The 14700-nt window shown below is 40.9% G+C and overlaps 1 protein-coding gene across 2 annotated transcripts in view; it reads right to left on the bottom strand.

The window, feature by feature from the left end:
* Positions 1-14700, bottom strand: part of PARP8 (poly(ADP-ribose) polymerase family member 8) — a 120115-nt gene that overhangs the window by 19129 nt on the left and 86286 nt on the right. Inside the window, exons 15-16 of one of the 2 annotated variants that reach the window (XM_056325101.1) lie at positions 4756-4848; positions 3108-3248 (exon numbers count right to left, since the gene is read on the bottom strand). In XM_056325101.1, coding sequence (XP_056181076.1) covers positions 3108-3248; positions 4756-4848 — 234 coding nt within the window. The remainder of the gene's footprint in view (positions 1-3107; positions 3249-4755; positions 4849-14700) is intronic. The other variant, XM_056325102.1, reaches the window with a different exon arrangement.

A 14700-nucleotide genomic window follows, 5' to 3' on the forward strand; every position in this document is an offset into this window, starting at 1 on the left:
GAGTTCATACACTCTGCTGCTCAGAAGTGCTTTTTAGCTTCCAGTCACAAACATTGTTAGGGAAGAATTCTTTGAGTCTCAAATCTATTAATACAGTGACTCAAAGTTGTCTTGCTTTACAATTTGCAGGACTGGACTTCATCTTAAAATTCTTAAGAACACTGCCCCAAAGCCCTCCTTTAAACCAACTGTTGACTCCTCTATTATTTTACCATGATACCTGCACATTGCTCTCACATGGGGGAAAACATACATAGATTAGGCTTACTTAAACCCTTGATTTCCCCTGAGATCATTGCTTTGAGCTGATGGAGAGCAGAGCAACTTAAACTGGGAGGTGAGTCTAATACAAACCTTATAATAGACTTATGTATGCACTTGTTGGTAATAACAAGTGCTGTGAATCTAGTGAATGTCCTTATAGTTGGGCCTGAATGCCTTCTCCTTAACAGTAGGCACTGAAGTACCTAAGTAAGGATAAAATATTTCCAAGGAGGACAAGATGACACTTGCTGATGACAATTCCCTCTTATGACATCAGCCTCTCGGTGCCTTTCTCTCTCTCCAGAGGCTCTCTACAGGGCATCTGAACTGTCAACAAATCAGTGATTCAATTTTCAGGCACTTTGATTACACGGCTAAAATAATTTGGGCTTGAAAGTTTTAGAAAGTACAATCGTATATTACTAAGGAGGAGTCATGAGAAGATTGGGAGTGACAAAGCAGAGGTGTATACCTTAGGAAACTAGCTGAAAGCACAGCATAAAAAAAATAGGATGTGCTTTCTAATAATGGGAACCTATATTTAGGCTCCTTCACTACACAAAATAATTTCGAGGAAGATTAATCTGACAAAATGCAGAGACTCACAATGCGAACACCTACCTCTTACTAGTGAGCCTAGACTCTCTTTATAATCAGTGGAGAAAATAACCACTGTGCTGACAGTCTATGCTGTGAGTCACACTATCCTAAACTAATGTCTAAAATATCTCAGATGAATCAAACCCTGGAAGGGTTGAATTCTTTCTGCAAACAAGGAATGCGAGCTCAGCCAGATCACGTGTAGTGAGCTGGGTGCAATGCTATCACTAGAGTGAAACTCAGCAAAGTTTAGTAACCTAGGTCCAATGCGACAATCAACAAAACCTCTTCTCTCTCTCAAGCACCGTTAAGGTTGTAATTGCTTCAGTGCTCTACAGCAAAGCTCTGTAGATGTAGAGGTACTCTAGAGATCCAGAGCAAGCTCCAAATATACCTTCAACAGTGATATCTACATAAAACACAGTGAGAGCTAACCAGGACTGCCTCTCCTGTGAGCTGTATTTAAAAAGGGAAGTAAGAACTACTTGTTTGTACCTAACGTACAATGTACATGTGATGTACCATGTAAGTTTGTACCCAATTTTACCCTAATTTTAGGAAAGCAAACTTCCAGCTGTTCAAGGAGTTAGTCAACAGGACCCCCTGGGAAACTTTCCTCAGGGACAAGGAAGCAGAACACAGCTGGCAGATCTTTTAAGAGTGCTTTCCATAGAGCTCAAGAGCTCTTGATCCCCACATATAAGAAATCAGGAAAGGAAGGCAAGAGACTGGTATGGCTGAGTCGACACCTGCTGTTCAAAGTGAAGGGCAAGAAAGGAAATACATAGGCGGCCGAAGCAAGGACAGGTATCCTGGGAAGAGTATAGGGATGATGCCTGGTTGTGCAGGGATGGGGTCAGGAACGACAAGAACAAGGCACAGATGGAGCTGAACTTGGCAAAGGATGTAAGGAATAGTAAGAAGAGCTTCTACAGGTATGCCAGCCAGAAAAGGAAAGTCAACGAAAGCATATCCCCCCAGACGAACAAGACTGACAAAATGGTAACAACAGATGTGAAGGCAGCTGAGGTACTCCACAACTTTTTTGCCTCAGTCTTCATGGGCAACCTTTCCTCCTACACCTCTCAAGTGGATGGTCCACAACACTGGTACCAAGGGAGCAAAGTCCCTCTCACACTGTAAGAGAAGACAGGTTCATGGCCCCCTTTATGGATCTGAAAACACATAAGCCTATGGGACCTGATGAAATGCATCCCAGAGTCCTGAGGGAATTGGCTGATGCAGTTGCCCAGCCACTCTCCATATTTTAAAAGTCATGGCAGTCGGATGAAGTGTCTGGAGACTGGCAAAAGGTCAGCATTGCACCCATTTTTAAAAAGAGTAGAAAGGAGGGCCCTAGGAACTACGGACCTGTCAGCCTCCCGTCTGTGCCTGGGAAGGTCATGGAACAGATCCTCCTAGAAGCTATGATAAGGCACAGGACAGGGAGGTGATTCAAGACAGCCAGCATGGTTTTACTAGGGGCAAGTCCTGACTGACCAACATAGTGGCCTTCTACGATGGAGCAACTACATCAGTGGACAAAGGAAGAGCTACCGATGTCATCTGTCCAGACTTCTGTACGGATTTTGATACAGTCCCCCACAACATCCTTCTCTCTAAATTGGAGATATATGAATTTTATGGGTAGACTGTTCGGTGGATGAGGAATTGTTTGGATGGCCGCATCCAGAGAACAGTGGTCAACTGCTCAATGTGCAGATGGGTATCAGTGATCAGTGGTGTCCCTCAGGGGTCCATACCGGGACCAGTACTGTTTGATGTCTTCATTGATAACACAGACAGCAGGATCGAGTGCACCCTCAGCAAGTCTGCAGATGACACCAAACTAAGTGGCACAGCTAACATGCTTGATGGGTTGCCACCCAGAGGGACCTGGACAAGTTTGAGAAGTAGACCATGTGAACTTCATGAAGTTCAACAAGGCCAAGTTCAAGGTCCTGCACCTAGGACGGGGCAACTCCCTGTATCAATACAGGCTGGTGGATGAAGGGATTAAGAGCAGCCCTGCCAAGAAGGACCTCGGGATACTGGTGGATGAAAAGATGGCCATGAGCTAGCAATGTTGCTCACAGCCCAGAAAGCCAACCGTATGCTGAGCGGCATCAGAAGAAGCATGGCTGGCAGGTCAAGGGAGGTGATTCTGCCCCTCTGCTCCGGTAAGACCCCACCTGCAGTACTGCATGCAGCTCTGGAGTCCTCAGCACAGGAAAGACATGGACCTGTTGGAGCGGGTCCAAAGGAGGGCCACAGAAATGATCACGGGGATGGAGCACTTCTATGAGCGCAGGCTGAGAGAGTTGGGGTTGTTCAGCCTGCAGAAGCAAAGACTCCAGGGAGATCGCACTGCAGCTTTCCGGTACCTAAAGGGAGTTTATAAGAAAGATGAGGACAGACTTTTTAGCAAGGCCTGTTGCAATAGGACAAGGGGTTATGGTTTTAAACTAAAGGAAGGTAGATTCAGACTAGATATAAAGAAGAAATTTTTTATAATGAGGGTGGTGAAACAGTGGAATGGGTTGCCTAGAGGCGTGGTAGATGCTCCATCCCTGGAAACATTCAAGGTCAGCTTGGACAGGGCTCTGAGCAACCATCTGGTTGAAGATGTCCCTGGTTATTGCAAGGAGGGTTGGACTAGATGACATTTAAAGGTCCCTTCTAACCCAAACTACTCTATGGTTCTATGATTCTAAATGTACATGTAATGTACTATGTAAATGTCTGAATTAAAAAAATTAGAACCCTAGCTCCCCAGAAACACATAGCTGAGGTCTTCAGAAAACTTCTGGCTGAGGAAGAGGTGGGGCTTCATCAGCACACCCCTCTCCTTTTCTTAAAAGCTTACACAGGTATCCCAGTGCTTGGTACGCTAGATGTTGCAAATGCAGCTATCTAATGGTCTTCAGACATTAGATGAAAAGCTGACGTTCAGACCCCGCAGTCATATTCTCGGGTGAAGAAGCTGGTGTACACTGCTGCAAGTTTTTTCCTTTGAGGATATGTCCACAGGTAGTATTCGTGCACTTAGCCAAAGAGTTTATTGCCAGTGGCTAGACTACTAGTGCTAGTTAAAGTTAAGTGACCTGAAAGTTTGCTTTTCCAAAAAACCCATGTTGCTTACTATGTAAATGCACAGTGAGGGAACATATATCTAGGAAATCAGAAAGGAATGCACTTTTCCATCAGATGGGTAAAATTTTAACTTAAGATCTTACAAGGATGTTAAACATAAGATCTTTTAACTTTTCTATTTACTGAAATCTAAGGTTAAAGGGTGATTTGGAAACAGTTTTAAAATATTTATTTTAAGAAAACAATGATATGGTTATAACTACATTAATAACTGAACTTGGAGTCAGGAAGCAAGCTTATATTAAATTCCTGATCCTTGAAAAAAAGAGGAAAAAAACCCTATGTAGCAACATCAGTAAGGACTTTCCCACTGTTATTTAATGACCAAAACAGCAGATGCTCAGTGGATAGCTGCATACCAACACCATGAACAGGAAATAGATTATTAATTGCATGAGAGTAGTAATGGCTCATTAGGTGAAAATAAATGGGAATTATCTCCAAATGACAATGGCTGCCTCTATTAACAACCTAGGTGATCTAATTGAATACAACAGAACAAGAAAACATGGTTACTCTAATTACATGGAAGCAAAACAATGTAAGCACCTCATTAATACCCTTTGAAAATGCCACGCATAGAACTGTATTACAGCTGTAAGAGTGGACAAATAAATAATACTTACCAAACAGTACTCATATGGGGAATACAAGTCAAAATAAGTATTAGAAGAGACTGAGAAGACTGTGTATACTATGGAAAATCAGACATGTAATAAGCATTAGGTATAATTCTACCTGAGCCCCAGTTGCAATTTCATCAGCAGCTTCATTCATCACTCCTAATGTTTGGAAAGCAAATACACAGAGCTCCCGTTCACAAACAGTGGGCTACATAGAGAAAGAAAGTTAATTACATTTTTGTTCTAGTTTTCGGTTCTTGGTTTTATACCTATAACAAAACCCAAACACATTTAATGTTAGTTTTTAAACTCAGATTTTAACTGCAACATTAATTTCATATTATGAATACATGTCAATTCTTGAGGAAGATACATTATAGAAACATTTTAATAATCTGAAAAACAAGTGTGAAGAACTCTAAGACTTTTAGGTACTCACAGGGGTTAGCCTTAAAACCAAACAGATTACAAAACTAAAACTACAGGCATAGTACCCAAATGGCCTTAACACTATGTTATCAGGCTCTGAAAACTTTTTACATACTTAAAATTAACGGAGAACAAATCCTGAAACAGAGGGCACAAGTCCTGAACAAAGGGCACACCCCCTTCATAAATGCAAGTTTATTTTTCACAGCTTGTTATTCTGCTGTTGAGAACACACATAAAAATCTAATCTAGAAGACAAATTTCTTGAAGAAGCTACTTTTAATTTTTGACTAATTTAACAATTCATTTGTAAACTTTAAGAAAATGCATTATAGTTTTACAGAATAAACACTGTACTTGGGAAGGCCATGTTATTTTAATAAATCAAGGTGCTTCCACTCTTTTTTCAACTTAAAAAAAACAAACATATACATCACCCCAACTTGCTGTTGAACTTGCTGCCATTTTTTGCCTATATTTTTGAAATATTTAAGTCACAATGTCATCACAATGATCAAATAAAAAAAATTATTTTAATTGCATGTTGAGTGAGAATTGAGAGTTGAGAGTTTTGCCTTCACAAAGCAAAGCAGAAACAAAGTAAAGAAAATAGGTATGACTTCACAGGCTTCCTAATTGGCTACAACCCTTACAGCAACCCCATGCTTGTTAACTGAAAGATAATTAGCTGATCGACTTTTTAAAGGCTCAAGTGATGAGTCACACAGTGAATTTGTAAGCATTCAAACTGAGCAAACGGTTGAAAGAAATACAAGAAAGAAATTAAAACCTTCCTTAAAATTGACCCCAATAAACAAAAGTTTAAATTACAATGTTGAAAAAAAAAGGTTTTGGATACTATTTCTTTGAATCCATATTACTAAATCCTAGCTCACTGAAACCTAAAACGATCTTTGGTGCGTACTACTGAACTTTTCTAATTAAAAATTCTGAGTCTAGCTACCAAGGTAAGCACTAAAGCATTTGTAGTGGCACACTCTGAAGTTCAAGCCACTGTCTCTAGGAGCACTTGGCAGAAATGACAAAAATGAATTGAGCCCACAAAGAAAACATAAAATTTAGCTGAATTGTTTCAGGCAACAGCTTTGTCAGTAATAAGCATGCTGCTGTATTTGTAGTTACTTGTTTCATAGCCCTTCAAATACATATTTGCTGGGTTTTGAAGATTCAAGACTTCAATAAACATCTGAAATTACTACACTGTCATACGCTCACATCAGTTGCTTTACAAGAGCTATTATCATCTTTCAACTCTAATAGTGTCGCCCATTTGATTTATTTTAGCTGCTATGCTACATTGCATTAGACAGCAGACAAAGCCTAACATGATCCAATTTGCTGTGCCATGGCACTCTAGACAAAAAGTATTTATTATGGTCATTATTCTTAAGTTTTCCACATTTATAAGGTGGTTAAATAATTTGCTTAGTTAGCGAACCATGGTGGCACTACCACCTTGACTAGCATAATCAACAGTATACAGAGAATCCCTTTTATTCCAGAGCAAGGGATTGCTCTGGAATAGTAGAGCAATCTAAGCTTAGCTGTGCTTGCCATGAAGAAGTGTTAAGAAAATACTTATTTTTGAAATTTTGTTTACAACCTCAAGAAAGTAAATTATCCTGAGACTAAAAGATGGCAAAGGGAACACAGGATGTGTCATATTCGGTTTTTCTTTTTCCCCACTGTGTTATGATCCCAGAAATGTCTGAGCATCTGGAAGGGGGAAGTTAGGAAAATAGTCATTGTACTTATGGCAGACATTTGAAAGGCTTTTCTTCTCTCAGGTGGACACTGGAGCTAAGATCTTAAGGCTGGAGAACTGTAGATATGAGAAGCAAGGCAGCAAAATCTGCACTCTGAAGAGAAGCAGACATTACTGTTAAGGCCTATATAATTCTTTTGCTTTTATGTAGTTGATGAACCTTTCTGCCCAGTGTATTTTGACTCTGCAGTCTAATGGCAAAAATAACACAAACCCTGTAGCTATACAGACACTTCAATTACCTGCCTTTATATATCCACCCCGGCTGCCTTCTAACCCAGAAGCCATTTCAAGAGTGCTTTTGGATCCTGTTTCTGAAATTTGTCCCAATTTAACCAAATCAGATGATTCTAACTCAGAGTTCCCACAAGTGTTAGAGTGTTCCAAGAGAAGCTGGTATGGCCATTTCACTGTCCTCTGCTGCTCCGGTCATTACTTAGGTTCAAGCATTTACATTCCTTTCTTCCCCTCCAAAGTGAAAACATTGGCTTCAAATTAAGAAGCAAACATTTGGAGGTCTTTGGTTTGTCACATGATGATGACTCATTTATTCAATGTTACACTTCTGTATTTTGGGCTTCCACAATTGTGCATGCTAGAATCAACGAAAACATGAAAACCTAAGTTAATAAATCAACTCTGGAAGACAGAGCTTAAAAAAAATCACAAGCTTTATGGGAAAACTGGGATTGAAGGTGCTTTTACACTGCTGCTAATGTTTTGCATACTGTCAATGTGTCTCCGTTTATGGCATTTGCTTGTCTCTTCTCTTGTGATAGGATATGTGCCCTTGAGACAGAACAGTCTTGTTCTGACTTTATATCATAAATATGAGAAATGTCAAGAACAAACAAGAGCAACTACACTAACACATTTATAAAAGCTACATCCGATGTCATTTTTGGATACTCTTATTTTGGTTCAAGCACACATACTATTCAGCAAGCTGAACTCTTCTGAACTTGCTTGAAAGCTAAGAACTTTCATGTACGTACATGGAAGTATAGACATGTTCTTACTGATGTACTGATGACTGTATCCACAAAGGTACAGAACGTCCAGCTTTTACTAGATTACTAGTTTCCACTAGGACTTACATACTTATGTATATATTTCCGAATGTGTGCCTCATCTTAGGTACACACGGATTATTACAACTACAACTATCACCTTAAATGCATGCAGAGGTGACTATATTCTCCACTACCTGAAGAGAACAACTGTAACTCCTCAACAGCAGCAGCTGCTAGCGGTCTCACATATACTTTGTTTTTCACTTGAAAGAAGAAAATTAACATAAAGGCATTGACTTCCACAAAACTGTTAAGTGAAGATCATCGCTGCTGAAAGGCTGTTTAGAAGGATAATTATTCCAGTGGGGAAAAGCCAGAAGAAAATAAGAGTTGGGCAATTAACCTGAGACTGCAAATACTTGGAAGCAGAAGGCACTGACAGAAGCAGAAAGCAATTTTTGAGCTTTTGAAGTTGTCAGGCTTTTCCTTTAGCTACTCCCATTCTTTGCATGCTCAGTAGCACCCACGCAACTGCTGCTGTGATGAAAAAGGGCTCAATCAGAGTTTCTGCATGTTACAATGCAAGTGCCACTTCTTACAGCAATGGATGTGAATGGCAGACTGGCAAACCACCTAGGTACTATGATATATTCTGGTTCCTGGATTCATACACTGCTTAAAATGTTCTCCATTTGAAAAAGTCGAAACTTTCAGAGCCGATATTGATCTATACTGCTACTTTATAATACATGCTGCAGCTGTGCTCAGAAACACAGTGTACCACCCTTTCCTGTATCCCGAGGGATGTCACACAGACACTAATCAGGCTGCATGACTGACACACCCCAGATCTCTGGATCTAAAAGGAGAAGCTCAGGGAAGGCTCGCTGCCTGACTCAGCAAATGTAACAAATGGTAAAGGTGAAACCATTAGCGACCATCTCACTTCCAAATGAAAGCAACAGGCATAGACATGAAATGTAACTACAAGTCTCTGTTCTGTTTCCTACTTGCAACCATGGTAATTGTTAAGTTTTTCCATAGGAGGAACTTCTCTCTTTCTCTTCCTTACACTCACCGGAAGGATGAGGATATAATGTGGCAGCAATAATACTGAAAATGTAATAGATAGATATATATAGAAAAAAAGAAAACAAAGACAAGAAAGAAAGGCAAGAAAGAAAAGAAAGACACAAAGCAAGCAAGCAAACAAGAAAAGAGTGGGAAAGAGCAGGGGCGAGAGGAGGGAGAGAGCAAAGGAGCCTGGTAGGTAAAGGTCTCTTTGCAAGTAAGCTTTCCAGTTTTTAACGTTTATTTTAAAGTTTGTGTCGGTATGGGTTTTTAGATATGTCTTACCTATATTTGTAAGAAAAGGCAAAATAAGACTGGTGGCTAATTCTCTACTGCCCAAGTCTGTATTACTTAAGGATCAATTATTTCTGGAGCAGTAAGAATAACACTACTAATTCTGAAACAGAATCCAGAGCTGTAGGAAAATCTCTCTCCCAGGTCTATCACAGCTTACATCTGTAAGCCACAGCTGCAGATGAATTAACAAACACTACAGAAATCTCAGTTTTATCTACAGATCTACACATGAGGTAAAAGCAGTACCTGGAAGGCAGGCACTCACGAGGGAGGCACTTGAATACTTTCTATTAGAGCTGCTTAAATGCCTTATGTAAAATTCCCATTCTCTGTAAAAGGACTACAGCAAAGCACGTTTGTGAGTTTAAGACACTTATGCTTCCTAGAGTGTTACAGAAAGGTCAATTCAATTCATAGTTGCTAAAATAAAAAGTTTTAGGTAATGTGTATCTTAGAACACACTCCCACAGAATTAAAAGGTAAAGACTTGAGTCCAAACCGAAAGATTTCTGTATCCACTGAAATCATTACTGAAATAACGCATAATTACCCTTAACTGTAACATAAGGTTCATCAAGCTTCAGAGTTTAAGCAATTTCTAATTATTAATCATCAATGCTATTTTGAAAGACAAATTCAATGCATATTTGCATACTCTGCCATGGCTTATATTTCTGAGTGAAGCATCCAGCACTACTCATTGTGGATTAAAAAACCTATGATTTATTAAAAATAAAATTCAGCTTTGCATTTTAATAACAAGTTATTGACAAGTTTTTTGTTTTAAACTAAAGCACACATTTAAAAATAATCTCATTCACATTAAATTTTTTCACTTACACAGAGTTAGGAATTGATTCAAAACTAAATAATTACCAAGAAATACACCCGTGTCCTCAATTTTCAAACTACTACAAGGAATTACAGAGGTGTTAGTCTAACCTTAGTTGCTCGAAAAAATTATGGAGAAGATTACACTGTGTATGAATTAAATGCATTTAAAGAACAATGCAATCATCAAGCAGAGTAAAACATGGATTCACAAAAGGAAAGTCCCGTTTAATTACTTTGATAACATTCTAGGATAAAGCCACCTGCCTAGTGGAAGAAAGGAAGGCTGTGGATGTAATTTTTCTGAATTTTAGTATGGATTTGGACTGTCCCTCACAGCACCCTCCTGGACAAATTGTCCAGCTGTGGGATGAGCGGCTTCACAGTGTACTGGGTGAAGAGCTGGCTGAGGGGCAGAGCTCAAAGGTTTGCAGAGAATGGGGCTGCATCTGGCTGACGACCAGCCACCAGCGCTGTTCCTCGGGGCTCAATTCTAGGGCCAGCTCTGTTCAATATCGTTATCCAAGACCTGGATGCGGGAGTTGAATGCAGCATTAGCAAGTTTGCTGATGATACCCAGCTGGGAGATGCTCTTGACTCTCTTGAGGGATGAGGGGCCTTACAGAGGGATCTAGACAGACTGGACTATTGGGACATGTGGGACAAAACAAGTCCAAATGCTGGATTCTGTACGCAGGACAGAGTAATGCTGGGGACAAGATTAAACTGTGAGAGGAGTGGCTGGGCACCAGCCCCACAGAAAGGGATCTGGTGCATGAAGGCTCAACACGAGTCAGCGGTGCGCCCGGGCAGCCAGGAGGGCAAACCGCATCTGGGGGGGATTGAACACGGCATAGCCGGCCGGCCAAAGAGGTGATTATCCCACCGCATCCAGCGCCGGTGCGGCCTCACCCCGCGTGCTGTGCGCGGTGCTGGGCCCCGCCATTTCAGAAGGGTGTGAAGGTCCTCGAAGGCGCCCAGAGGAGGGCAACAGCGCTGGTGGGAGGGCGGGAAGGCATGGCCTGCGCGGGGCGGCTGAGGCTCTGGGCTCGTCTGGTTTGGAGCAAAGGGGGCTGAGGGGCGACCTCGCTGCTCTCTGCAGCTTCCTGGGGAGGGGGCGTGGGGAGGGAGGTGCTGATCCCTTCTGCCTGGGATCCGCTGACGGACACGCGGGAAGGGTTCAAAGCTGCGCCAGGGGAGGCTCAGACGGAACATTAAGAAGCATTTCTTTGCCAGGAGGGTGGTCAAACCCTGGAACAGGCTTCCTAGAGAGGTGGTCGATGCCCCAAACCTGTCAGTGTTACGGAGTCGTTTGGACAATCCCCTTAGTAACATGCTTTAACTCTGAAGTGCCCTGAAGTGGTGGGGCAGTTGGACTAGATGATTATTGTGGGTCCTTTCCATCTGAAATATACTATTCAATGCTATTCTATACTACAATCCTAATGAAGTCAAGCTATTCTTAAGTTCTATGTAGGTTTTCACACTGCCAGAGAGCAGGAATAATTTAATACCCTATTTCACTATAAATCTGTAAGGTAAGCTCTCTGAGTAATTTCACAATATTCACGTCATACATGGAACATGCTGCTGAAAGACATTGGAGATACTACAGTGGTAAGTTGATAAACCTGTAGAAAGACAAGAGTAGACTGAGGCTGAGTAAGAAATGTCACTTGTTATGTTTGGTTTTGGTTTGGCTGATCCAGATTTTATTTTCTGCTTTTCATTTTTTCTGCATTCTTGGACAGCTTATATAGAATAATTATTTTTAAAAAAATTTTACTTCCCAGGTATATGAAATAGATGGCAAATAGAGAAGTATTATGGAGTGCTAGCTGGGCAAGGTGCACTTTGGTACATTCTTGGCCACAAGAAAACATATGCTACAGTGATTTTACTCTCTCAGTAAAAAATAAAGTGATTGAAATTCATTCTACTAAAGTATTAGTTGTAACTGGAAAGGCGTTTTTTTCACAAAAGGAGATAAAACCATCCTATACTGTAGAGTAACGATAAGAAGGACCAGGGCATTATTCCACAAGAATCTTGGACTTCCACAAGTATCTTAGCTAAACTGCAGTCTGGCTAAACATGTTTGTACACCTACACTTTTCTCCATAGTTTGATGATGTTTATTCTACTCCAGAACACTCCCAATCCTAAGCAGTGTACTGTTACCAGAAAATCAATGCTACTTGTGTTTCAGCAGTGGCTAAGAATCTTATATACAAAGGACAGAGAAATCCAAGACCTGTTCAGGTCAACAGGAACTCACTGAGCCCAAGATTTCACCCATAATGAATAAATTGTAACTGAGCACTTTGGGATGAAACACATTGTAAAAATGTAAGCTTACTAATAGATACATATATACCAGATAAGAACAAATATAAGATAGAACAATAAAAACAGATACACCAGAATTACCAGACTGCAATTATTTTTACAGCTAAATACAAACAGCAGGTATTTCAAATATTGGCTTATGGTATTTTAGCATTTGTATTTTGGGCAAAACTTTAAACAGCAGAGATGTCTGTACCAGAGTACAAATTTCATAGAAACTAGCTTCAATATTTAGTTTCACTGAGTTTTTCAAGATTTCCTGAATTTATTCTGAAGAGGCCTCAGTCTGACACAAGATGGCACAAGAGATTCTTGACTGAAACATTTTTGATATAGAGAGGGGTTTTTTTATTACCATACTGAATATATTCTTTTTTTTTATTATTTTTGAATACTTTTTTTGTCCTTTATATTTGTCTTACAGGTCATTAAAATCCATTCAGTCATGCTGTTTTACCGATGGCTTTAGTATTTGTAAATGAGGAATTTGGGAAGACACAGACAGACAGATAACAGCCACATAAACTGCACTATGTAAAAGATGAGTATGATCACAGAATTACAGAATGATTGAGATTGGAAGGGATCTCCGGAGGTCATCTGGTACAACACCCCTGCTCAATCAGGCTTTCCCAGAGCCAGTTGCCCAGGACCATGTCCAGATGGCTTTTAAATGTCTCCATAGATGTAGACTCTACAACCTGTCTGGGCAATCTGCTCCCATAATCAAGTCACCCTCAGAAAAGGTGGAAAAGGTACAGAAGTGTTTCCTGATGTTCCAATGGAACCTCCTGTGTTTCAGTTTTGCCCATTGCCTCTTGTCCTGTCACTGGAACCACTGAAAAGAGCCCGTCTCTGTCTTCTTTGCACCTTCCCTTTGGGTATTTATAGACATTATAAGATCCCACCTCAGCCTTCTCTTTTCCAAGCTGAACAATTCCAGTTCTCTCAGCTTCTCGTCCTATGTGAGATGCTCCAGTCACTTAATCATCTTGGTGGCCCTTAACTACTCCCTCCAGTATCTCTCTCTCTCTCTTGTATGGTGGAGCCCAAAACTGGACATAGTACTCCATGTGTGGCCTCACCAGCGCTAGGTAGAGGGGAAGGATTATCTCCCTCCACCTGCTGGCAATTCTATTATTTAACACAGCCCAGGATACTATTAAACTTCTTTAAGGCAAGAGCATGTTGCTGGCTTGTGCTCAATTTTGTGCTCGCCGTGACCGCCAGGTCCTTTCCTGCCAGGCTGCTTTCCAGCTGCGTGGCCCCCAGCATGTACTGCTGCCTGGGGCTGCGCCTCCCCAGGTGCAGGACTTGGCACTTCCCCTTGTTGAACTGCATGGAGCTTCTGTCAGTGCATTTCTCCAGCCCTGTCGAGATCCCTCTGCACGGCACCCTATCATTCTGGAGTTTCACCCATGTCTCCCACTTTTGGATCATCTCCAGACTTGCTGACGGTATACTCTGCACCATCATCCAGATAATTAATGAAGATATAAACAGGACTGGACCCAGTATTGACCTCTCAGGTACACTACTAGTTTCTGGCCTCCAACAAGACTTTGTGCCACTGATCACCACCCTCTGTGCCCAGCCATTCAGTGAATTTCCAGTCTACCTCACCGTCTCCTCATCCAGCCCATGCATCAACAGCATGTCTATGAGGATCTCTTGAGAGCCAGCATCAAAGGCCTTATCAAAGCCAAGGCAGACAATATCCGCTGCTTTCTTCTTTATCTACCAGACCAGTCACTTCATCATAGAAGTTTATCAAGTTGGTCAAGCATGACTTCCCATTTGTGAAGGTATGCTGACTACTCCTGATTTTCTTGTCCTTAATGTTCCTGGAGATGGTTTCCAGCCTTAACTGTTTTATCACTTTCTCAAGAATCGAGGTGAAGGTGACCAGCCTATAGTTCTCTGGCTCCTCCCCTTTTTCCCCTTCTTTAAGAGAGGAGTGACATTTGCTGTCCTACATGATAATATATTTCTATTATACTCCCTTTAATAATAGTCACTTTTGTTAATGACTCATGATCTCGTTATATTTAAATGTTTGTAGTAAAAGCACGTTGAATTCCTAAAACAAGGTATCTCTCCTCTATAATACTATAGAGGTATCTCTATACTATAATAGCAGCAAAACTGTTGCATGATTAAAATGCAACTTAAGTCCTCCCCTAGACTATTATTATCAGCTCTAGAGTAAGAGGAAGAATTTATCATGGCATTAAGAAAAGGTTAATAGCCTTCCAATATAGAACCAAATAATGCTGAGGTTTCT

Source organism: Falco biarmicus, chromosome Z (assembly GCF_023638135.1).
Source record: "Falco biarmicus isolate bFalBia1 chromosome Z, bFalBia1.pri, whole genome shotgun sequence".
In the NCBI taxonomy this organism is placed as follows: Eukaryota; Metazoa; Chordata; class Aves; order Falconiformes; family Falconidae; genus Falco; species Falco biarmicus.